We start from the raw sequence: 25,115 nt of genomic DNA, 5'->3' as shown, positions 1-25,115 counted from the left end.
GGCAGAATATCCATTTTGTCAGAAAGGGAATACAGATTCAGAGAAATCAAATGATTGGGGTAAATTTCCCAAAGTTAGGACCACAGCTCAGATTTGCTATCCCCAGCCAAATGCCCTTTCCTTAAAAGAATAAGAAGGGTAGGAAATGTTGGTAATTTTTGTCAGAAGAGTTATGGTGAATGTTAATAGCAAACCCCAGAAATATTGTAGTTTGAGGTAATAGAAACTGAAGTGGTCATTGAATAAGTAGGTTCTAATCTGTTGGGTGTCTCTGGGGCATTTAAGCAATGGAGTGTCTAACATAGACTGGACCTTTTCCAGGTTCCATCGGTATTTGATCAGGGAGTCCTAGCAAGAATATTCTAAATGGAAAGTATGTCTTTCCACTCCCTGTTGGAGGCAGCATAGCATAATGTTTAAGTACTTTGGTGTGAGAAAGACCTGGGTCTGAGTCTCAGCTCTGCCTCCTGATAATTGTGTGGCCCGTTGCTTAATTTCTCTAAGCTTCAGATTTTCTCATTTGCAAAGTAGAAATTATAGTGGTACTTAACTCCAAGAGTTGTAAAAGGATTGAATGAAATAATACACATAATGTTCTTAGTACACAGGCTCAGGAACAAAGTAAGCATTCTGTAAGGTATAAACTATTGTTTCCCCTATTTCTGTTCCCAGGAATAAGATTCTAATACAGTTAAAGGTGTAATAATTATTTTAATTAGAGAATAAAGGAGATAATCAAATATGAGGGAAAGTATAGTATTCAAAGTGAACTTAAAGGGTTGATTTAGAAAGAGCAAGCATAGCATTCTGTTATCCCTGACTTGTTACAATAAAACTCATTACAATATCCCTGATGTTGCAGTATATCGTCAAAGTTGTCTTCATAAATATAGTTTAGTGAGAAGTCCTGTCATTTCCCCTCCCCATTTGGGGGATTTAATGTGTGATATTCGCTGTCTTGTCAACAGTGTGGTTTTCCAAGTGGCATTGTCTTTATCAGCATGTAATTCCACTTTAGTAATTCCTGATTGTTAGTTGGTTTTCAACGAAGTCTTTTAGAGAGTTTCATGTCATTTGTAGTCAGTTGTTAAAACAGTATAGGTGGGCCGGGCGCGGTGGCTCAAGCCTGTAATCCCAGCACTTTGGGAGGCCGAGACGGGCGGATCACGAGGTCAGGAGATCGAGACCATCCTGGCTAACACGGTGAAACCCCGTCTCTACTAAAAAATACAAAAAATTAGCCAGGCGAGGTGGCAGGCGCCTGTAGTCCCAGCTACTCGGGAGGCTGAGGCAGGAGAATGGCGTAAACCCGGGAGGCAGAGCTTGCAGTGAGCTGAGATCCGGCCACTGCACTCCAGCCTGGGCGACAGAGCGAGACTCCGTCTCAAAAAAAAAAACAAAACAAAAAAAACAAAAAAAAAAACAGTATAGGCTTCTGGGTAAAAACAGCTAGTGGTGGTACTGTCACTAAGTGTTGTGGTTCATGTGGCTGTCAAAAGACAAAATTACAGCACCCTTAGTTTAGAGATCTTAATTGGCTTTTATTTGTAACTCTAGAATCGGGCAACACCTCTTTCTGTAAAATAGAACAAGTGTTCCAATGAGCTGAGCAGAGGAGTTTGGCGTTATAAACAGAAAAGGGAGCTGAAGAAAGCAGAGACAAGGAACAAAAAGTGGATTGGTCTTTTCAAAGTTACTTTTCTCGTGAAGGGTAAAGCAGAGCAGACTTCCTTATCATGCTGGCTGAAACTGGCCTATTTGTGGATTTGGCCATTGTTTATCCCCTGATTTGTAGAACGTCAGTAAAAAGATATTTGTCTTGACTTGATAACGTGAAACTTCATCATGAGTTTGATTTGGTCTTTGGGGCTATTTCAGGAGCTCAGTCCAAAGCAATGGCCTCCTGTAAATTTTCTTTAACACCACTCTTGTTATTCCTAGTCCTCATTGTTTCTGTGGCTGTGGCTTGTGAACTATAAAATCTGATTTTAAGGTAAAAAGAGTTGTTTTATGATTGTACAATTAAAAAATAGGTAGAACAAAGTAGTTCTTGGTACTATGAGTGAAATAAGCATGCATTTTTATTTATAGCATTATCCAAGGACCATTTTATGAACCTTGTCTGACATATTAGTCTAAAATAAAATTGTAGATTAGATATTATATATTTTGGGAGTTCTTCACCCCATTCTTTTGTGGTTTATAATGGTTCTGCCTTTTCCAGCATGTTTTCTAGATTATTTTCCAGTTTTTTTTCTTGTCAAAAAATTCTTTTTCTTGTCAAAAAATTCTTAGCTGAGAAGTGCTTTTAACTGTTTTCAGACCACCACTTGGAAACTATAGATATTCAGGCCAAGATAAAGCACTTTATGGTGATTATAATGATTTTGAATGATATTCACATTACTAATATAATTAACAAAGTATAGAAGTACCACCTAAACTGAAGTGGAGAAGACATTGAGAGATGACTTTTGGTCTTAAGGGCAGTTGGCCAGAATAAAGTATAGCAGAAGAGGAAAGAAGTACCATTTCTTCCCTTTTCTATTCAGAGGAGACGTTACACCTCCCCTTGGAAGAGATTCCCAAGTTGCCACTTCCCTCGTTGATTAATTTTTCTCCAGTCATAGTTCCCCATCTAATGTCCAGAAAGATCTCCAAATTGTCTTTCTACCTTTTTTCCCTTCTTTACATTAACACCATTTCTATTTCCTTGATGTTGATTATATCTCTCTTTAAGGATTTAGAAAATAATCTGGTTATTTAATACATAGTAGAACTATAGATTAGATACTGTGTCTTTGGGAATTCCTCAACCTATTCTTTTGTGATTTAAAATGGTTCTGCCATTTCCTGCATGTTTTCTGGATTGTTTTCTGATTTCTTCCTTTTATTTAAAGCCCTGAGTTGGTGCTTTAGCAGCCCCAATATTTACATTTTCAAAGAAAAACTTGTTTAAATGAACCCCCTGCCTCCAAATGACAGGTTTTCAAATTCTGTGACAAAAAATTAGGATGAGGCAAGTTTTTTCTTCTTAAATCTTTGCTCTTCGTGATTAACTCCCTAAAGTTATTTATTCTTATGTATTTCTGAACTCGTGGATTTTCCAGAAGTTCTATGTGCACGTGTGTTAGGATTTTTTGGGTGTATGGGGATTGGCAGTAATGTTGGTGGTTGTGTTTTTACAACTCTCAAAACTCCCCAGCCCTACCCTAATCTGAGCAATTCTATTAGGGGGAAAAAAATTTGGGGTCTTATTTTCTCCATACATCAGCCAAGATGGAAATTTAAGTAACTCTTAAACAGAGATGAATAAACAAACACTTGACATACTACACTAAAGGTTTAAACCCTAAAATGAGACAATGATCTGAGAATTATTGTTTTTGCAGAAGAAACATCCCAACATCCCATGCCGTCAAATATAAATACTTTGGACTACCCAATGAAAATAGGTACTAGGAGGCTAATTACAATCAAAATGGTTTAAAGATATAATCTTGAATGTTCTTTAATCTTTCAGGTAATTACGAAAAGATTCCACCAGCTTCAAAGTAAAATATTTATGTCCTTCATTCTAACTAGAACTGGTTTTGTCCCAAAGATATAGTATACATGACCATGTGATTTCCCCTGTCCTGTATGTAGGTACTCACAAAACTGGCTATAATTACACAGTGTAATACTCCTTTTCATATGTAGAGGGCAAATTATTGGTAATAGAAACCTACCAATTAAAGTAATACTGTATGTGTTGTACTCTCACCTGAATGTTTGCCCAGTCTAGTCAGTGTTTAGATGTGAGTTTTCTTTATTCACAAGACTATTTAATAATATATGAACTCCTGCTGAAATTACGTTATATGTATTTTTTAATCTTAATACACACCCAGTGTATTCCAGAGACACCTTGAAAACTACTTAAAATACTCAAAGATATTATATTTCTCTCTGAATCATAGCCAACCTATATAATTAGAAAGTGGTACACAGTAAGGGAACAGACTCAGTAAGTCGTAAACCTGAACTAGTATTTTTCACAATTACGTATAATAGAGCTAGATATTCCCTATAAGGCCTGTCATTGTATAATTTGTAATTTAGACCATTATAAACTTTAAGACTTGTAAATTGTGAAAGTACTGCATGCAGTAGCAAAGCTATGGTCAGATATTACTGGCCAAGTCTTACATAGAAAATATTTTCAGTTTTTTTTTAAATAGATTATATCTTGTGTCTGCTTAATTGAAAAGGTAGGAATCAATTTAAGATATACTTCACTATTTAGCTTTATATTAGCTTCAGTTTTGTCAGAAGCCATTTTTCTAGACAAATTAGAGACTTCTGATTTAAAATGGAGTTGAAGATTACCCTCATTTGAACAGGAACTCAAAAGTTGGCAACATAGCATAAAATCTGTACCAGACCTCTAAGTTTCTTGTTATTGCTGTTGTCTTTCATGTGATAGGAATCTGGTTGGGGTTTTAAAAATACATAGTTATTATTTTAAAGCACTCGAATTATGTGAGTACTTAATACCATTTGATGTCATTAGATACGCCATTGTTTAATACGGAAAAAGGGGAACAAACTATACAGCAGAAAGCAGTTTTATTTCTTCATTCATCTGAAGTATGAAATTTGTAATGTATTTATTTAGCTTTAAGTCATATGAAAATTGTCAGGTATTATTTTGGGGCATAGATTTCTTAATACATGGTGTTTATTATTCACTTCAATTTTTGTAAAGCAGGTATTTTTTGTTTTTAGTAAAGCAGGCTTTAACTCTACAAATTTGCTTTTCTTTAAGTTTGTGTGATTCTGCTTTTCTCCCATATCTAGTTCTATATGCCAGCCTTCTCTGATGAAAACAACTTATGAGTAGTGTTTTATTACCTAACTCTACTATACCATATGCCAGTCTGTATTCTTGGTTATCTGTCTGTGAAGGTTGTAGATATTAACAGGTCATATTCTTTGTTTATTAAAAATAGTAATAACAGTTTTCTTTCCTGCATGTTATTCCGGAAGATTCTATCCAATGGAATTCAACACAAGACACACTAACAGGAGGCCTTGCTTCATGGGATATTGGAAGTTTTAAGACACTGAAATCCAGCTATTACTTCTTAGTAACATAAAATAGAATTATTTACCTTTGCCCTTTTGTTTTTTAAGCTCTCCTTATCTTCCCCCCCACTTTTCTTCCTCACAAAAAGAATCTTACAACTGCTTTCTAAGAGTTTAGAAAACAACCTTTTCCTCCCCTTGGAGGGAACGTGTCAGGTCTAGGGCTTGGCAGGGTATTAAAGCATTGACGTAATTAGTTTAAGACAAATTATGTGTTAACTAGAAAACGAAGGGACATTTCTTACCAAGCTGTGACAATGTACTACCTTAACTCAATAATAAAAATTGCCCAAGTGACAGTGTGTCTCTGCTGAATGGCTTTTCTTACACCATCTGGTTGTCATTGTAGTTTTTTGTTGTTGTTGCTTTCATTTGAAATGTGCTGATGATCTTGTTTTTATTCCGTAGCATTGAACAGATGGGTTGATTATTCTTTTCAGATATTAATAAGGCAGCGGAAGGAAGAAATATGAATACGGCTCCATCAAGACCCAGCCCCACACGAAGGTAAAGTACCCTGAAGCCGTGAGTTACCTTGGGAGAGTTGGGCTCTGGGGAGTTAAGCCCAGCTTCGTACACCAAAGGTCTTTTCTTCCCCCCAACAAGTGAAACGCTCAAGCAAACAATAAGAACATGAACCCTGTGTGAAGGGCCTTGCTGCTTTTTTTAAACATACATCAGGAGATACAGAGGAAGCTTTGTGTTTTCGGTGGCAAATCCAGCAAGTTCAGCTTGCAACATGAGTTGCAGGCAATTGGAAGAGGATAAACCTCTGTCTGTCCCCAGCTCACGTGTCAGTGGGAGCCTCCAGAGCAGAAGGAGTGCCCCAGAGTCATTGGTGTATGCCATGCTGCACTGCAGTGGGCAGCAGAGATTCGACTCTTCATTCCAAATGGCTGCCGGTCCAGATGTTAACCCAGGTTTACGGAAAGTGCTGCTTGAGAGATTACCGCTGTGCCTGTGCTGCAGATCCCCTGTTTGCTCACATACTTGGGTTACCTGTTTGAGGGGAAATAAAAAGGGCAAAACACTCCAGCTCTCGAAAGTCTCCCTTTTTCTTAGCTTTCACGGAAATCGAGGGTGTTTTCCCAATGTATTCTTCCTTCCAGTGTATACAAGAGAGATAATCCTGGTGCGTACCCTCAAGATACATATTAAATTGGTCCCTTCTCTCAAAGAAGAGCTTTATTAATGGTACCATTTACACCATAAATAAAGATACCTATTCAGTTGTTCTGGCCCCATAACAGCACACAAATGGATGCAGTTTTGTGTAGAGGGCAGACAGATATGATATATTTCATACAAATGATATATTTCATATCTGATGTCTCTTCAGGGCCCAAATGGATTAATGGATTTTGCCTTGCCTCTAAGTAAAAAAGCCGATTTTCCCCAGAAACATACCTAAACTACGTACCACAGTAAACTGCATTTCCTACAGTGAACTGGACAGTGCTGCATACAGTGAATCCTCATCTGTACTAGTAGCTCCACTGGTCACCTTGTGAACTCAGCTAACTGAGCATTACGCATAACATAGAGCTGTCCTGCTTTTGGACAAAAACACCTGTATTTTGTTACCTACTTATAGGAAAGAATGTCTACTGTGTGTTTCATGTATATACTCCTACTTGGATGTGAAGTTCTAGCTACTGGGAATAGATTACGCATGCCCACTCTGCAGAGTTTAAGCAGACCCTAAGGGCAAAGTAATGCTGCTGGTTTCATTCAGTTGGAGTCTTTGTCCACTCTGCCTGTGCAGCAGAGTTGAGTCCAATACCATAGCTTCAGCTATACCACAGCTGTCGTGTGCATTCTCTGGCCATTCGTTGGTTTCTCTGCGGAAGTGGGCATGTAAATTGGTATTCTGTCTGTTCTCTCTAAGGAATGCCTGCAGCTTGCAGGTAAATACTCTGTTGGTTGATTTGTGTGTGTGTGTGAGTATCCTGAAGAACATAAACAAATCCTGCAGAACCTTAGCAGTTCCGTATAATGCCTACTTTCATTAGCCTTCATCTAACGTGCCACAGATCTTGGGCAGTCCTATCTTACTGTCCCAGTACAGAATGGAATACAGGTGGTAAGAGTTGCATCTAATGGTCAGAAGTACAGGGTTCCCATTGGAAGCTTTAGTTGTCAGGTGGCTTGAAAGGAAATATGGTGTGTATCCAGTTTCCAAAGAGCGCTACCGTGTGTGTTTCCTGGTGACTTACCAGGAGTGTGGAATTTGTAACTTTAAAAGACACTGACTCCACTAGTAAAATCCTCCCCCTCTATGTTGTCTCCATGATATTTGGTGATCTTTGGTGATCTCTGGATAATGTCTGTGTGTTTTCACAGGCGTAAAAAACAGTAACAACAAACAAGCCACATTGTAGAACAGAGAGTAGATCCTGTTTCTGTTATGGATTGAGAAGGGTATTTTATATCATCCTGTTGATGATACTTAACCAAATGCTTTTAACATTTCCAGTTGGTTGTAGATGTTCAACAAACATTGCAGTGTTGGGGAATGACCAACTTCCCTGGTTGGAACCCAGTAATAGCCATTGCCAGAGCATTAAATTAAAAATATTAATTTCACCCCAATCTAGAAATAGTTTTATGTTTTTTTTTTCTTTTTTTAATAATAGTCCCTGCACAAATAAACATACAGACAACATTGGAGAGGGCCTTATAAAATGAGCTTCTAGCCAGGCACAGTGGCTCACACCTGTGATCCCAACACTTTGGGAGGACAAGGTGGGCGGATCACTTGAGCTCAGGAGTTCGAGACCAGCCTGGGCAACATGGTGAAACTCCATCTCTACAAAAAAATAGCCACGCGTGGTGGCTCTTGCATGTACTCCCAGCTACTGGGGAGGCTTTGAAGCAGGAGAATCACTTGAGTGCAGGAGGTTGAGGTTGCAGTGAGCCGTGATCACGGCACTACACTTTAGCCTGGGCAACAGTGAGACCCTGTCTCAAAAAATAAAATGAGCTCCTTACCAACTATATAAATATACAGGTCACCTTTTGTAGGCCTTTTAAAATATCGCCTTCCTCAGAAATCAATTGTAAAATGAGGTCATTTGGTGGTGTGGATAGGGCAGTGACTTCCTGCTCTATTTACAATCAACAGGAGGGACAGCTAGACTAATTCAAATTCCATTAACAATCCGTCTTCCCCTTGGTGATATTTCCCTAGCTGCGTTCCTCAGCATGTTGTTTAACATGATGAAGTTCCATACAGTCATGTTTATTTGCTTTAGGAAATGATGGTCGCAGTTAGTAATCCCATCTAAAAACCGAGCTAAGAGTCCCAGTTTTTTACCTTAAAAAAAAAAAAAAGACAATTTAACATTGTATTCAGAATCCTAGTTTTTTACCTTAAAAAAAAAGACAAGTTTAACATTGTATTCAAAATAGCACTAACATTTTAATCATTGTCCTGATCATACTTTATCTGTTTTTATCTCTTAAGATATACCAATAGGGCAGACATAAATTGCAAAGAGTAGGCAAGATGAGCAGCAAGTAACTAACCTGGAAGGGGTAATCATTTAACTGAGGGTGAACACTAGGTACGTCCTTCTTTGGGTGCATGCTTCCAATCAAAGCCTTGAGATAACTCTAAATGTATCAATAGTTGACAACAACAAACTGCCTTTATTCGGCAGCCCTAATCATTTTGTGTGCCCCCAGCCATAGGGGATGCATCGTTCACAGGGGAAAAAAACCACTACCTATGGCAAATATTTCCTTAAGTTATACCTCTACATTTTTAGCGCTTTCTGTGTTTAATAGGAATGTTGGTATAAGCATACTGGCAAGACCTTTATGACACCTTGCTTAGCTGGACTTAACATAGGTATCTTTGGGAGTTTTCACAGGATTATCACCTCTTCAAATGTTTCAGTAAACCACAGTTCTGCTGGCTTTGCTCTCTATTCAGTAATATGCCTCCCTAATGACTCCAGCTGTCAGTGTATAATTCTGATAATATTGGCCCAGCCAAGCACAGAATTCTGCATGAGGAATCTCTACTCTGGATCACATTTCAGCCTGAATTCTTACCATCTAACTCTTGAGGGCCACTTCATTGAACTCCTGTGAGTACCTTACGTACTTACTATGCAAGTTGTCAAGCATCGATACTAAGCATTAGTCCTTCTTCAAAGACAGGATCATGATTCCAGTTGTGCCTTAGATGTCTCAGTTACGATCTTCAGCTCAACACCTTGACAGTCCAGATCTTGTAGCATATCTTTATGCAGACGTGGCCTCTAGGTACTAGAAGTAAGACTGTACTTCTGAATGACTTAAAGAAGAACAAATAGAATAACTCATCTACATCCAAAGCTCTGCAGAGGATTTTCCCCATATATTTGTGAAAGATGTTAAACCTTACATCTCTTTGGTGAAAGTCATTGGGTATCGGCTCATCAGAAATAACCTGGCTGTAGTCAAGTTTCTTACATGACCTGAAATGCTTTCTGCTTATCCACAGGGCCTTAATGTCTTTGATTACTGCTTGCTCCTTGGATGTGAGACAGCACTAGCTCTAGGTGGGCCACAAAAAAATTCCAGGTTGTGATTACCTCTGCAATAACACTTGAAGAAGTCATCAGTTCTCAGCAACTGCCACCTCTGCCAATAAGAAAGTTCTGTTTGTGCTGGAGAAGGTCATCAGTGTTTCCTAAGGAAAAACATGGATTTGTATAAAATTTGGGTCTGTGAGGTGTGGTACCTCATTGCACCCCGTATCCTTCCTCCACCTAATGGCAATATTCTGGACAAGTCTGTTGTCTCCATTTCTAACAGTAGTGTGAAGCCCTCCTGGGTGAAAGATCAACATCACACAGCAGCCAGCCATTTTGATGACGATATTTGTGGACAGTATATCCGTGACAGAAGTTTGAAGAGCTAATGAAGGATTTTTTCAGGGTTGGAAAGAGGCTGGCCCTCCCAAGGAAGACATTCCAGTGAACAGAAAGGAAAAAGGGGATGCTGACCTTTGCAGAAAAGAAAGGAAAAGACAGAGGTCTTCCTCCCTGACCATCTGTAGAACCAAAGCCAAAGAAAACCGTCCTGGACATGAAGTTTCAGTCTGTTGCCAAAGAGAAATTCAAAGCCCATCACAGTTTTCTAAGATGATCATCTGTCAGTTCTTAGTCTGTAGGCTGTCAAATGCCTAGTGCTCTGCACACCCCTTTAGTCCTCAGGAAGAGACACATTCTACCAGAAGCACATCACTTGTCACCAGAACCATTGTTTTCCCCTTCATTTCGCCCTTACCTCTCAAATGTTTTCCAGCGATGTGACTATATTCCTCTCAAGGCAAAGAGTATTTGCCTTTTTCCCCCTGCTGAATAGATGAGGAATTTGCAGCAGAATTTTAGTTGTGTTTGCCACCTGCCTTCAGTTTGTGGACTCCAGTGCTGAAATTTAACCACTGTTCAGTTTCTTTTTATCCTCTAGTGATGCAGTACCTCAGGGTATGCTGCATTTGGTTCCTTTAGTAAAACACCTCTGGTGCTGTGGGATGATATTGTTAACCTTATTGTGCTCCAGAAACCTGATTCTAACCCACTTATCATCTGAGGTCCAGCATCTCCCACAGGAAGCTTTGTCTTTTTGCACTTTGATTTCAGCATACTACTGCCTTTTTGTTAGCTGTGGTCTTGTTTTGAAAAATATGTTGGGGCCAGCAGCAGGAGCCCTTTTGTTCTGAGGAGTTCTTTGTTTGGGTCCTAAAGCAGCCCTAAAGGGTTTTTTGTTTTGTTTTCGTCTCCAGAAGAACAGCAGTCTACCATAGTGTTTATCTTTTGGAGAAAGGAAAAAAGGCTTTGCCTTTTCTTTTGAGAAAATTATTATCTTCTTTTCCCTACTTCCACCATGCCTTTGGTTCTTTTTCCTTTTGTGAGTATCACCTCTTCTACATTTTTACCCTGAAGGCACTTGAGAGGGAATTAGTAGTTTTGTTGCACATGGACTTCAGATTATTTAAGGGAAAGGGAAATATCTTCCTCTCAAACTGGAAGATTGAACCCAGACTTTGCGAATCTAGAGTTTTAGTCAACTTGCAGGGATGGACTCTGAGAGGTAAGTAAGGTTTTTCGATGGATTCAAAAGAATAAGAACCAAACATAGCACTTATAATACTCCTGAAGTGGTAAATAACATGCTATGACATGCCCCACCTCCATTTCCACCAGCCCAGGGCTTTGTGTGTGGTCTGTGGTCTGTCAGGATCATTATCTCTCAGCCCTGATTGCCAAGAACACTTGAAATTGGATTCCACCTCTAATGACTACTTCTAACTGCTCCCCAAGGCAGGTTTATCTGCCGATCATTAATCCAAAAATACTTTGCAGTTGTCCTTTCTCTTTGAATCTTGAGTGTTTACCCACATTACACACTATATCAGATGTTGCATGTTAGGAGGATTATGTGATATAATAAGGAAAGTTGAAGTAAGACTCTTGGTTAGTCTTCACTTTAATAAGAAAAATAATGCTGGCCGGGCGCGGTGGCTCAAGCCTGTAATCCCAGCACTTTGGGAGGCCGAGACGGGCGGATCATGAGGTCAGGAGATCGAGACCATCCTGGCTAACATGGTGAAACCCCATCTCTGCTAAAAAAAAATACAAAAAAACTAGCTGGGCTAGGTGGCGAGCGCCTGTAGTCCCAGCTACTCGGGAGGCTGAGGCAGGAGAATGGCGTAAACCCGGGAGGCAGAGCTTTCAGTGAGCTGAGATCTGGCCACTGCACTCCAGCCTGGACAAGAGAGCGAGACTCCGTCTCAAAAAAAAAAAAAAGGAAAAAGAAAAATAATGCTTAGCTATCCTCATTTAAAGTCCCTGGTCTACAATATGTTTGCTCCCACAAGTCAGGAATGCTGGTGAACCTTAAAATATATAACAAATATTTTTCATGGAAGCAAAATTGGCATTTAAATTGGTTTTGCTGTGCCCGTGTGGCTGAGGTGAGGTTTTTCACAAGCTGATGACATCATGATGAATACCTAATGTGTGTCACCATGGTAGATGACAAAAATATGAGCAAAACATGTTGCCTGCTCTTGAGAGGCTTACAGTTTAGTAGAATAATTCAATTCATTAAACATGTACTGAATTCCTGTGCCGTATCCTGGAGCTACAAAGCCTTCAAGAGAACTTCTTATCTGGTAGGGAAGCCACGTAAACAAACAATTACAAAACTGTGTGGTAAGTGCAGCTATAGAAGTTTGTACTGGAGCAAGATTCATTCAACATATGTATAGAGCATCTGTCATACAACAGACATTGTTCTACGTAGTGGGTTTGTAGTGCAGAATCAAAGTGACATAGTTCTTGTCCTTGTGGCGCTTGTAGTCTAGTAGGGCAGACAGACATTAAATAAATATGTAATGTCAATGACAAAAGTAAAAACAAAGTGCTATGAGAGAATTTTAGGGGCAGAAGGTAAACTTTGATTGAATCTAACAGAATCAGGGAGTAGGGGATATTTATACGCTGAGACCTGGAAAATGAGTGTAGATCTCTTCCTGCTACTCATGTAAAGAGATTGGGAAAGACGTTGGCTAGTTATAGCTGAAAGGCCGGTGTGGCAGAGTGGTAAACTAGGGAGAGGGTGTGACAGGGTTGAAGAAGACAGGAGCCAAGATTATACAGGACCTTCATGCCATTGGTAGAGGTTTTAGATTGAATTCTAAATGCTGTGGGAGCCTTGCATAGTGGTACACATCTGTAGTTCCAGCTACTTGGTAGGCTGAGGCAGGAGGATCACTTGAGCTCCCAGGAGTTCAAGGCTGTAGTGTTCCGTGATCCCACCTGTGAATAGCCACTGCACTCCAGCCTGGGCAACATAGGTGAGACCTCATCCCTATAAAAATAAACAAATACATACTGTGGGAAACCAGTGACGGGCTTTACATATGTAAAAGATCACTGGAGAGTGATCTTTCTGGAGAAAAATTATAAAATAGGCAAAAACAGAAGTGAGACTGCTTTAGAAGCCTCTTGCTGTGGTTTGAGGGTGAGATGATTATGAGCTGGCCTTCAGTAGTGCCAAAGAAGGTAAAGGAAAGTGGCAGAACTGAGAAAGAATGAAGAAAATTTGGAAATGTGGTTGGAAGGGAGGATGAAGCTTTAAGGGAAAGATGACATCCAGTTTCGTGGCTTGAGTAACTGAGTAGTTGGATGTGCCATTTACTGAGATGGGAAGGACTGGAGGAGGAGCATGTTTGTTGGGGAAGATCAAGAGTTCAGGGCAGGTTTTACAAAGAAGGTAATCCTTAAAGCAGGTCAGACATAAGATGTTGTTGTAAAAAGGTAAATGCCAGATCAAGATGAGTAATACAGATAGAAAGTGCCCTGAGCTGTGCAGAAGAGATCAGCAGTTAGGAAGGGTAGGGAAGGTTTCTTGGAAGACATGGGACATGAACTTGCCTGTGTGAATTGGATGGTACTTGGATTAGTACAGGAAAAATATTCCAAGTATAGAAATCATGTAAATAAAAATATTGAGATAGATTATGTCTTGTGAGTTATCGCATAAGAATTAAGTAGAACTGAGGATTTTGAATTAGAAATGAGAGGAAGGTAATAGGTGTCAGATTTATTAAGCTTTCTAACATAGAAGTTGGCATTTTAGGATAGTTAATGTATTTATGTGTCGAATTAATTGAAAGCGAGTAGACTGATTTTTAATTCTGTATTTTGGAAACTTGTTGGTGTCAGAATAGAAATAAGGGCTTGGATTGGACTTACAAATCCAATGGGAATAGAAAGAAAAAGTGAACGGGACACAAGTGACTTTATTGGGATGGGGGAGGAAAAAGCATGGTTAATTTCAAGAACTAATTAAAACTTGATAACTTGAAAGATGATTTTTGTCAGAAGTGGAAAAGTGGGGAATGGGGCTCATGGGGTTGGAGTAAGAAGGTTTTAATTTTAAATATGTTGAAGAGGAGTTTCCAGTGGGTTGAAACGTCTCATGAAGAACATTGAGTCAGAGTAGACCAAGCATATCTGTGACTTCACTGTTTAGGTTTTTGTTTTTTGTTTTTTGTTTTAAGCCATCTTGAGCAAAAAGGAATCAGGTTCTGCGTAAACCCTCAGACTGAGAGATACCACTACTCAATAGCTCTGACAAAACAGAGAAACAGATTGTTCTTGATCCTTTACTGTATGTATCTTATAGTACTTTTTTCCCCTTAATTTTATTATCCTGCCAAGATACTTCAAGTGAACTTTCCATACTTTAAGGACAGTTCCTTTGATCACTTTTATTATAAGATTGTGCCCTTCACTCTTTTTGTCTTCATAAGTCTTGCCTCCTTACTGTGTCCCTCCAACTTTTTACCGCTTGTAGAGTCTCTTTCAAGCAAGTCTGGTGGAAAGACACTTTCACTTTGAAAGCTTGATGAATACTGTTATCCAGTCAAGACCTTCGGTTTTTGGTCATGCATTCTTTTGATGTCTTAATCTTTTGAGATTGTGGAACCTCTAGACTATTTGCTGACCAAATGGATGACTGGCCTTAAATGTTTAGTCATGTTCTGTTTGGCTGCCCTGTTTTAGAGAAAAATGCTTGGAGGGTGGGGGCTTTCTCTTATGAAGAGCTGATGGGTTGGCTACTTTCAATTTCTTTGTCTTAGCATCTTCTTGCTACCTCCCACAGGGATCCATATGGCTTTGGAGACAGTCGAGATTCAAGGCGTGATCGATCCCCAATTCGAGGAAGTCCAAGGAGAGAGCCCAGGGATGGCAGAAATGGCCGGGATGCCCGGGACAGCAGAGACATTCGAGATCCCCGAGACTTGCGGGACCACAGACATAGTAGAGACTTGCGGGATCACAGAGACAGCAGGAGTATGCGCGACGTTCGGGACATGAGGGATCTTAGAGACTTTCGTGATCTAAGAGACTCTAGGGATTTTCGAGATCAGCGAGACCCCATGTACGACAGATACAGAGACATGAGAGACTCCCGAGATCCTATGTACAGGTACATACATAGTTACTCTGCTTGTTTTTTCCGTAAGTTCTTTTTTATGTATGTTCTGCTAAACTAATTGAAAGCTCTGTAAGAGCAGTAATTTTATCAGCCTTATATTTGTAGTGACTGTCAAGTGGTAGATGTGCTGCTGCTCAATAAATTTTGCTGAATGTATGAATGATTTTAAACATTTTTAACAGAAAATAACAGTGTTTGAAAGGTATGGAGAAATTGAAACCATCAGAAATTGCAAGTAGGTATGCAAATTGGTATAGCCACTATGGAAAACAGTTTGGCAGTTCCTTAAAAAGTTAAACATAGAATTACCATATGATCTATCAGTTCCACTCCTGAGTATACACTCAAAAGGATTGAAAAGAGGGACTCAGATAGTTGTACATGAATATGCATAACAGTACGATTCATAATAACCAAAAGGTAAAAACAATTCAGATGTCTGTCGGCAGATTAATAGATTTTTTTTTCTTTGAGACAAGGTCTCATTCTGTTTCCCAGGCTGGAGTGCAGTAGCATGATCACAGCTCACTGCAGCCTTGACCTCCCAGGCTTAAGTAATCCTCCCACCTCAGCCTCGCAAGTAGCTGGAACTACAGGCATACGCCACCACACCTGGGTAGCTTTTTGTATAGATGTAGAGTCTCACTATGTTGCCCAGGCTGGTCTTGAACTCCTGAGCTCAAGGTATCCTCCTGCCTTGGCCTCCCAAAGTGCTGAGATTACAGGTGTAAGCCACTGCATCTGATGTGGATTTTTTTTTAAGTGATGTATTCATATAATGTGGTATCACTCAACCATAAAATGGAATGAAGTTCTGATCTGTGTTACAGCATGAAGGATGTTGAAAACATTATGCTAAGTGAAATAAGCCAGACACAAGACAAATATTGTATGATTTCACTTATATGAAATATCAAGAATAGGCAAATTTATAGAGACAGAAAGTAGATTAAAGATTACCAGTGGCTGGAAAGAGGGGAGTTATTATTTCACAAATGCAGAATTTGTTTGAGGTGATGAAAAATTTTAGATAGATAATGGTGGTGATTACACAACATTGTGAATATAGTGCCACTGAATTGTATACTTAAAAATTGTTAGGCCAGGCACGGTGGCTCACGCCTGTAATCCCAGCACTTTGGGAGGCTGAGGTTGGCGGATTGCCCGAGCTCAGGAGTTCAAGACCAACCTAGGCAACATGGCAAAACTCCCGTCTCTACTAAAAAAATAAAAATAAAAATAATAAATAAAAATTGTTAAAATGGCAAATTATTGTTACATACATTTAAGTATAATTTTAAAAAGCACAAGGGAGGGACGTGTAATGTTTCCTCAAAACTAATATCAATAATTCCTGCCAGTTATTTTGCATTTAATATATGCCAAAGACTATGCTAAGTGCTTTCTGTACATCATCTCTGTTCATCCCCTCCCATCATTTTGTGAGACAGGTTAACTCTATCACAGCCACAGAGCTGATATGCAGTGAGTCTCAGATATAAACCTCATTTGTCTAATCCCAAAGAATTCTCTAGATGATTTTTTCAGTATAGGACACAGTTTTATCATTATGAAAATTTCCTTAACTTTTCAGGAGAGAAGGCTCTTATGACCGATACCTACGAATGGATGACTATTGCAGGAGAAAGGATGACTCTTATTTTGACCGTTACAGAGATAGCTTTGATGGACGAGGCCCTCCAGGCCCAGAAAGTCAGTCTCGTGCAAAAGGTAAAGTAGCTGAAACAGTCTATTCCTATTAGTGATAGAACACTTTACAAAAGAGAAAGGAAATTAATAACCAGTACCCCATCTGAAAAAGGGCTAGTGACTTGGCCAAACAGTGTATGAAAAGAAGAAATACAAGTAGCTTATTAGTGGGTAAAGAGCATTTGGCTTGAAAATGATTTTTAAGATGCAAATTAGTACCATCATCTGGTTTAGACATCCAACAAGAATAAATAAATATTAAATTCCAGCAATAAGAAATGAACAAAATACTGGTCACTGTGGCCACCACCTGTAATCCTAGCACTTTGGAAGGCCAAGGCCATCAGATCACTTGAGCCCAGGAGTTCAAGACCAGCTTGAGCAACATAGTAAAACCCCATCGCTACAGAAAAATACAAAAATTATCCGGGTGCAGTGCTGCACGCCTGTAGTCCCAGCTACTCGGGGGGCTGAGGTAGGAGGATCACTGGAGCCTAGGATGTTGAGGTCTCAGCAAGCCATGATTGTGCCACTGCACTCCAACCCGGGTGACAGTGAGACCCTGTCTCAAAAAAAAAAGAAAAATGAACAAAAGATTGGAGCTTAAGACATTAAGTGCTTGTTTTTTGCTTGCTGACCAGATAACTATGACTGACTATCTGCATTATCTATGCAAAATAGGCTTTTGGTTTTGCGTAACTTTTACCTAATAGCATCTCTTTTTTAGACAAACATGTCTTTTTAAAGCCTGGTTTTTCTCAATACATCTTTAAAGTTTCTTAAATTACCTCATACCTGGCTAAGTTGAAATCTTTAAGAACCTCATTTTTAATTTTAATTTTTTAATTTTAAACTTTACTACTTGATTTTTTTCTTTTAAAACAAGAACTTTCAAAATTTTTAATTTTAAACTTTACTACTTTTTTTTTTCAAAAAAAAGTCATCAAAAATGCAGATTAGAATAATAATGAATACTATTCTTATCTGTCAAGTTGGTAAGACTTAAAAAGAATGCCAGTACTCAGTGTTAACTAAGGTGTAGAGAAATAGGTACTAGATGATCTACGTCTGTGGAGGTATAAATTAGTACCAGCCTTCCCACGGAGCAGCTTGGCGGTAAGTATCAGATGCAGCATTAAAATGGCCATGCCCTGGGCCGGGTGCAGTGGTTCACGCCTGTAATCCCAGCACTTTGGGAGGCCGAGGTGGGTAGATCACGAGATCAGGGGTTCGAGACCAGCCTGACCAACATGGTGAAACCCCGTCTCTACTAAAAATACAAAAATTAGCTGGGCATGGTGGCGGATGTCTGTAATCCCAGCTACTCAGGAGGCTGAGGCAGGAGAATTGCTTGAACCCGGGAGGTGGAGGTTTCTGTGAGCTGAGATCGCACCACTGCGCTCCAGCTTGGGCAACAGAGCAAGACTCCATCTCAAAAAAAAATGGCCATGCCCTTTAATCCGGCCATTACATTTTGGTTAATTTTTAATAGTAAAAAATACTAATGCTGGCTATTTTTAGGAGATAGACCAAAAGATTGATTCAGAGATGACCTTTGCCTACAAGTAGCTCAGGATTTAAAATGAGGCCTGTGGCTTGTTTTTATAGAAGGGTCCAGTCCTTATTTCAGTTTACCCTGGTGGTGTCTTGCAGAGCGTTTGAAACGTGAGGAACGGCGTAGAGAAGAGCTTTATCGTCAATATTTTGAGGAAATCCAGAGACGCTTTGATGCCGAAAGGCCCGTTGATTGTTCTGTGATTGTCGTCAACAAACAGACAAAGTAAGAACTCTTAAATATTTCTCCCCAGTAAGAAGAAGAGTCAGAGAAATTCAGGCCCCTGTTTAGCACCTCTGTTCATTGAATTTGAGCTGTGTATTCTTGCATTGCTGTGCTTTGTTAGTCAGGGTTCTTTCAGTTATAGGTGACAGAAAACTCAATTCAAATTGAGCCCATTTCTCATTTAAGCAGAAAGTAACTGGGAAGTTGAGGCACGGCCACATCAAGGGTCAGACCATGTCATCAAGACTTGGGCTCTGTGTTAGTCTCTAAGCACTGTTTTCCTCAGATTTGCCTTTGTTCTCAGGCAGATTTTGTGCTTGAAGAGGCAGAATGGCGCTGGCCCTAAACATGTGTCTTCTTAGCTTAGCAAGCCAAGTGGAAAGAGAGCTTTTCTTTCCCAGTGTTTCCACCTGAAGTTCTGCAATTCTTCTTAGATTGACCTGACTCACTTTCCCATCCCTGAGCCTGTCACTTTGGCAGGGGTGCTTTATGTTCTGATCAGCCATGGCTAAGTCATGTTCCCATCCCAAGAGCTAGAGGTGGGATTAGCCCTGTGGAACCATGCAGACTGAGAGTGGAAGGAAGAGGGTGTAGTCACTGGTCAAGCAGAGTAGTATATAACCCCTTCATGGGACAACCCAAATGCCCAATACTTTGGCAGACACGTCTCTGCATTTGTCAGCCAAGAACCAAGTCTTTGTGAAGTGCCATGGCCTTGCAGAACTGTTAGATGACCATGTTACCAAGCTAGGGCTCATAGCATTGTTTCACTGCATCCCTGTTTTACATTTTCTCCCTGAAGAGGCAGAGCAGAGAAGCAGAAGGAAGTATAGCAGCTTGCAGGCTTGCCTGTAGCTATGTTTCCTTTCCCCAGGTGGTACTAAGTAAATAACTTCATGTATTTTCTAGCAGTTTGGGGTTAAAGAGCTAATTTCAAGGCAGTGACTAGGGAAATAGGTGTTGAGACACCAAGCTGTCGGCAGAGTTCACAGGCTCTTGGCTGTCTTGTTCAGTGATAGATGCTGCTTTTAACTCTAGAGAGCTGTTTTTGGACACATGATAATAGCTGTTATTTTCTGAGCACCTACTTTATGTACTACCCCATACTAGGCGCCTTACATAAATTATTTTTAATCTTCACAGTAATCACATAAAATGAGTATTCATTCAGCAAATCTTTTATACGTATAGTGGATGGCGGGTACTGGGGCTGTATAGCCTCATTCCACTGGTGGAACTTACACCCTAATGGGGCAGGTAACAAAAGCATACAGGTGATGAGTCCTATGAGAAGAGAATATCAGAGATCTAATTTAGATTGGAGGGAAGGTCAAAGAAATGACATATGACCTGAGCCATGTTACTCTTGTTTTATTAGTAAAGAAACTGATGTTTGTAAGAGATAAATGGACTTGCTTAAGCTTCACAGCTTTGCAAATAAATGTTAAGGGCTGGGATCCATACCCATGTTTCTATCGTTAAAGCCCATGATTTTCCCGCTGTATTATGCAGCCTACCCAAAAAGAGATAAGTGCCACAAGTGTTAGGGAGGAGGATGGTGTTAAGGAAGGACCACTGGACTACAGAATCAAGAGAGGGACCTGGGTATCATACTGTGCTAAAGGCAACTTCTCTTGTGACCTCAAGCAAGTCACAGCCATTCTGAGCCGGGGTGGAGAGAGAGTATTGGTCTAGATCCTTGGATCCTCAATATGGCAGTGGGGTAGACTAGGGTTTGAGTTCTCGATAGGAACACACACAACTGGCTTGAGACACAACAATGCAGATTTGGAGTTGGTCGCTCACCTGGACCTTACTTGTTTTTACAGAGACTATGCTGAGTCTGTGGGGCGGAAGGTGCGAGACCTGGGCATGGTAGTGGACTTGATCTTCCTTAACACAGAGGTGTCGTTGTCGCAAGCCTTGGAGGATGTTAGCAGGGGAGGTTCTCCTTTTGCTATTGTCATCACCCAGCAACACCAGATTCACCGCTCCTGCACAGTCAACATCATGTTTGGAACCCCGCAAGGTACAGAGGCCCAAGTGGGTCAAAATACCAGAGGTAGTCACTAGTCCATTATTAGTCATTTATGCCCTACTCAGAAGAAGCAGGTTTTGGGCAAATGACTCTTATATCTCAGTTCATATATGGTAGGGCCCCTCTCTTAAGTACCATGGAAGAGTCTTGTGTAGTCATTTATTTATCTGATAGTTTCTTAGTGGGTACAGTTCTGGGCCTGGCTCTCTGTTACACTGTACTTAACCACTAGGTATATACAGTGGTGTGCTGGCACACGTTTAACAACAAGTTCCAGTGTGGGGGGAGGGCGTTTATAACATTTGCTGATCTCCATGGTGTAAATACTCCACCATGTTTCAGTTCAAGCCACCAACATGAAGTCACTGAAGGGAGAGTTGGAAAGAAATGTACACAGTTGGCTCTTGCCACTGAGATCTGGCTCCAGCACACCTCTGTCATGTACTCCACTGAATGTGACAAAATCCTTGCTTCGCCCAGCTTTCTAATGGAGGACAGAGAATATAATAGGCATTTAGGGTCCTTTTTGTAAGTGTGCTGGAGAAGTAACCAAAGGGGCTATGAGAAGTAACGAGAGGGACTAGAGGCCCTGACCCTGTAGAGGCCCAGGCCCAGTTCTCAAAGTCCTTTTCAGAAGTAGCTTTTCATGCATTGAGCCCATAGGATTAAGACTCCACCAGCTGAAACCCTGCTCCTCACTCTTACAGCACAGACTTAACCCTTTCCCCAGTATACTCAGGATCTCTGTTTGCTTCACCCTTTACCCCCATAACCATACAGTTACATAAGGATCTCCAGTGGGTCATTTGTCCTAGGAATAGTCCTCAAGATGTGTGAGGACAGAAGTTCTGAAGAGTCCTCTCACTACCCAGTAAACCATGTTGCCCATGGGTGAGGAGTGGAGGTTATTTAGGGTCACAGTTTGATCTTAATCCATGACTTTTGAACTGCTGAATTAAAAAATAGTAGGCCGGCTCTGTCCTTAGGAACACAGTGGAGAGCCCGTCTTTCCAGAGGGGCCTGTTGGCCTCCTGCTGCTGGTCTAGAGTCTGTTGGGCCTGCCTCCCGTGGCTGTTCCCCGCATGGTCTGTTTGAATCTGCGGGAGGCTGTCATGTTTCTTTGGTTTTTACTACAAGTCTGTGATCTAGGAATTCCCCCAAAGAACCAGCTGTATACAAAGGTGCATGTCCCCACCAAAGGTATTCATTCACTTCCCTTCCTGCCCTTCATCTCTCCCTCCACACTACCCTACTCTCAATCTCAAGGCTTTTTGTCACCAAAATGATTTTCTTGCTGGTATGAGGTTAGGAAAGACTTGACAGAGTGCAGCAGGTGGGCACTTAAATATGTCATGAAAGAAAATAATTCATGTCATTTCCTCCTACAGAGCATCGCAACATGCCCCAGGCAGATGCCATGGTGCTGGTGGCCAGAAATTATGAGCGCTACAAGAATGAGTGCCGGGAGAAGGAACGTGAGGAGATTGCCAGACAGGCAGCCAAGATGGCCGATGAAGCCATCCTGCAGGAAAGAGAGAGAGGAGGCCCTGAGGAGGGAGTGCGTGGGGGCCACCCTCCAGCCATCCAGAGCCTCATTAACCTGCTGGCAGACAACAGGTACCTCACTGCTGAAGAGACTGACAAGATCATCAACTACCTGCGAGAGCGGAAGGAGCGGCTAATGAGGAGCAGCACCGACTCTCTGCCTGGTGAGCTACGTGGCAGGGCCGAGGTGAAGTTCTGACTCTGCATTTCTCTAATCCCCAGGCTCTGTTGGGAGGGTGTCAGGCCCAGGGCTCTTTGGAGTGGGTAAGGGAAATAAGTCCATCCCTTGGGCCATCCATGCCGATATAATGTTAATAATAACTTTATATTTGGGTACTGAATGCTGATCCATGTAGTTAATGTGGTGGATTGACTAGTATTGCTGGCTCCCAGGATGGATGCCCTTTTGTTTTTTTAGCAGTTCTCTAGGGGAGCTAGCCTATTGTTTTCTGTAAACAGCACATATCATGAAGCGGCCTCTTTGGAAAATTGATGTTATAGTCTGTGTACTGTATGATTGATGTGACTCAGTGATTGTTGTTCTTCCTTTGGCTGCTAGGCCTCCTGCCCTTGGGGGGTACTTTGAACCAGATACCTCCCTCTTCTGTCTTCCAGGCCCGATTTCCCGCCAACCACTCGGGGCGACCTCGGGTGCCTCGCTGAAGACACAGCCAAGCTCCCAACCGCTCCAGAGCGGCCAAGTGCTCCCCTCTGCTACACCCACTCCATCTGCACCCCCCACCTCCCAGCAAGAGCTTCAGGCCAAAATCCTCAGCCTCTTCAATAGTGGCACGGTGACGGCCAATAGCAGCTCTGCATCCCCCTCGGTTGCTGCCGGAAACACCCCAAACCAGAATTTTTCCACAGCACCAAACAGCCAGCCTCAACAAAGATCACAGGCCTCTGGCAATCAGCCTCCAAGCATTTTGGGACAGGGAGGATCTGCTCAGAACATGGGCCCCAGACCTGGGGCTCCTTCCCAGGGGCTTTTTGGCCAGCCTTCCAGTCGCCTGGCACCTGCTAGCAACATGGCTAGCCAGAGGCCCGTGTCTTCCACAGGTATCAACTTTGACAATCCAAGTGTACAGAAGGCTCTGGATACCCTGATCCAGAGTGGCCCTGCTCTCTCCCACCTGGTTAGCCAGACCACAGCACAGATGGGGCAGCCACAGGCCCCCATGGGATCTTACCAGAGGCATTACTGAGGCTAAATCTTTCAACTCTTCCCAGTCCCTTCATCCCCTGGCCTCCTCCTACTTACTGTGTTCTAAATAGAGCTGTTTGGAGGATGTTTTCTGCGTTCCCAGGCCGGCATCGAGTGTCATCAGTTTCTACCACCTGCTCTCTCTTCTGCCCAAGGCTGTGTTGCTTATTCCTTACAAAGTTTATACTGCATTTGGGGCTGTATCTTTTTTTTGTTTTGTTTTTTGTAGAAAATAAATATCTCCAGGGTCACTGGGGCAGTACAGGTGTCTGGGCTTATATTTGATGGGGTTTCTCCAGTCCCTGTGTCTACTGGATTTGGAGCCAGGCCCAGCTAGCCAAGTATGGAATGGCATTTGTCATGTCAGTCAGCACCACCTTTGTTCATTGTGAACCTACCAAGACTTTCCAGCTTCATACACATTGACCAGAGCTCAAGCTCCTGCCTGCAACTCCTGCCTAGAGTTGAAGAAAAGCAAACTGGCCTTAGCAGGCACAGTGTCATCATACCCTCACCCCACAGGTTTGGGGTCTGCTTGAGGATTCATAAATCAGCCACTCTGGATTGTTGAGGAATGGCCATGGCAGCCACAGAAAAAAGAATTTTTTTCTCTGAGCCAAGGTTGTTTTTTGTTTTTTTCTCTTTTCTTTTTTGTTTTCATTTCATTGGAAGATCTCCAATGAACTGAACAGCTCCAGTCAGCAGCAGTTACCACAAACTGTGAATCTGGGCCCCACCACTCTTCCCCCTTACCAGTTCTGTCAGCATCCCCCTCTCCAGCGGCACTTCCATGGAGTCAATTCTGAGACTCTGGCCATGAACACCCGTTTCTTCAGTGATTTGTTTTGGGCTTTTGGCTCAAAACCCCAGGCTCTTGTTTTTGTCTAGACTCTTACTCTTTCCTGAGCAGCAGGAGGTAGGGACCACTTTGATGTCAGACTTCTGGTAGCTGGACATGTTCTCGAGATAGGCGGCTGTTCATGACTTTTGCACCAGAATGAAATTGTTAGAGGGAGGGCTTCTGGCTGTGGTTCTAAATGGAGCCCCAGGAAACTGCCCTCCCCCCAGGGTTTATGCTCAGTAGAGCCCTGTGGATCAATCTCGAGGTCCTCTAGCAGGGGTGAGGGAGAGCAGCGACTTCAGCTGAGTCCCTGCCAGTGGTTAAGCAAGCAATGGTTTCAAAATTCAAGGTCCCCAATGGCAGCATTTTATGTTCTGACCTGTTTGTGTTATATAGTGGTTTTTTGTTTTTTCCTCTTTGGAACTCTTGTGTTGTTAATAAAATGAAATGATTACTTTTTAATTAAAATGAAAAAAGTAAAAGCTATGTTCATCTTTCTTGGATGTGAATATGCTCTTTGCAGGATGCTTTCCCCAAGTCAGAGGTGAGGGCTCCTGTCTCGAGGACTCTTGTCTTTCCCCTCTTGTTCTCGGCATATGATCCAGCCTCGAACCTCTTTGAACCCTGCCTTCTCTTCATAGGTGGCTCACCTAGTTACAGGCTTTAATTAAACAGTCCAGAGCAAAACCCTATTGGCTAATTACAAGGCTGTGTTCAATATCCTGCTTCTGGTAGACATTCATTGTGTCAGCAGCCTTGTCCTCTTATTTTAGGAAAGGAAAACAGGATGTGATGAGGCCATTTGTGGTTGGTGGCCTTTGGTCGGGGGGCACTTCCTGTTTGCACTTTGTCTTAGTTGTCA

The 25,115-nt window shown here is 41.5% G+C and overlaps 1 protein-coding gene across 7 annotated transcripts in view; it reads left to right on the top strand.

Annotated features, from left to right (window-relative positions):
- The window catches only part of NCOA5 (nuclear receptor coactivator 5), a 29,980-nt gene extending 5,245 nt beyond the window's left edge, over positions 1 to 24,735 (top strand). The window contains exons 2-8 of one of the 7 annotated variants that reach the window (XM_003904663.5): positions 5,571 to 5,637; positions 14,800 to 15,126; positions 16,730 to 16,866; positions 18,499 to 18,625; positions 20,455 to 20,654; positions 22,052 to 22,372; positions 22,824 to 24,735. In XM_003904663.5, the coding sequence (XP_003904712.1) occupies positions 5,600 to 5,637; positions 14,800 to 15,126; positions 16,730 to 16,866; positions 18,499 to 18,625; positions 20,455 to 20,654; positions 22,052 to 22,372; positions 22,824 to 23,413 (1,740 nt within the window). In that variant the 5' untranslated portion in view covers positions 5,571 to 5,599 and the 3' untranslated portion in view covers positions 23,414 to 24,735. Of the gene's footprint in view, positions 1 to 1,385; positions 11,218 to 11,890; positions 15,127 to 16,729; positions 16,867 to 18,498; positions 18,626 to 20,454; positions 20,655 to 22,051; positions 22,396 to 22,823 lie in introns of those variants that run through there. The other 6 variants (XM_021920990.2, XM_021920989.2, XM_009216010.4 and 3 more) reach the window with 6 other exon arrangements.
- The last annotated feature ends 380 nt before the right edge of the window (positions 24,736 to 25,115 follow it).

Source organism: Papio anubis, chromosome 16 (assembly GCF_008728515.1).
Source record: "Papio anubis isolate 15944 chromosome 16, Panubis1.0, whole genome shotgun sequence".
Taxonomy (NCBI): domain Eukaryota; kingdom Metazoa; phylum Chordata; class Mammalia; order Primates; family Cercopithecidae; genus Papio; species Papio anubis.
Note: the sequence above shows the minus strand (reverse complement) of the source record. Positions and strands in the feature narration are given on the sequence as shown.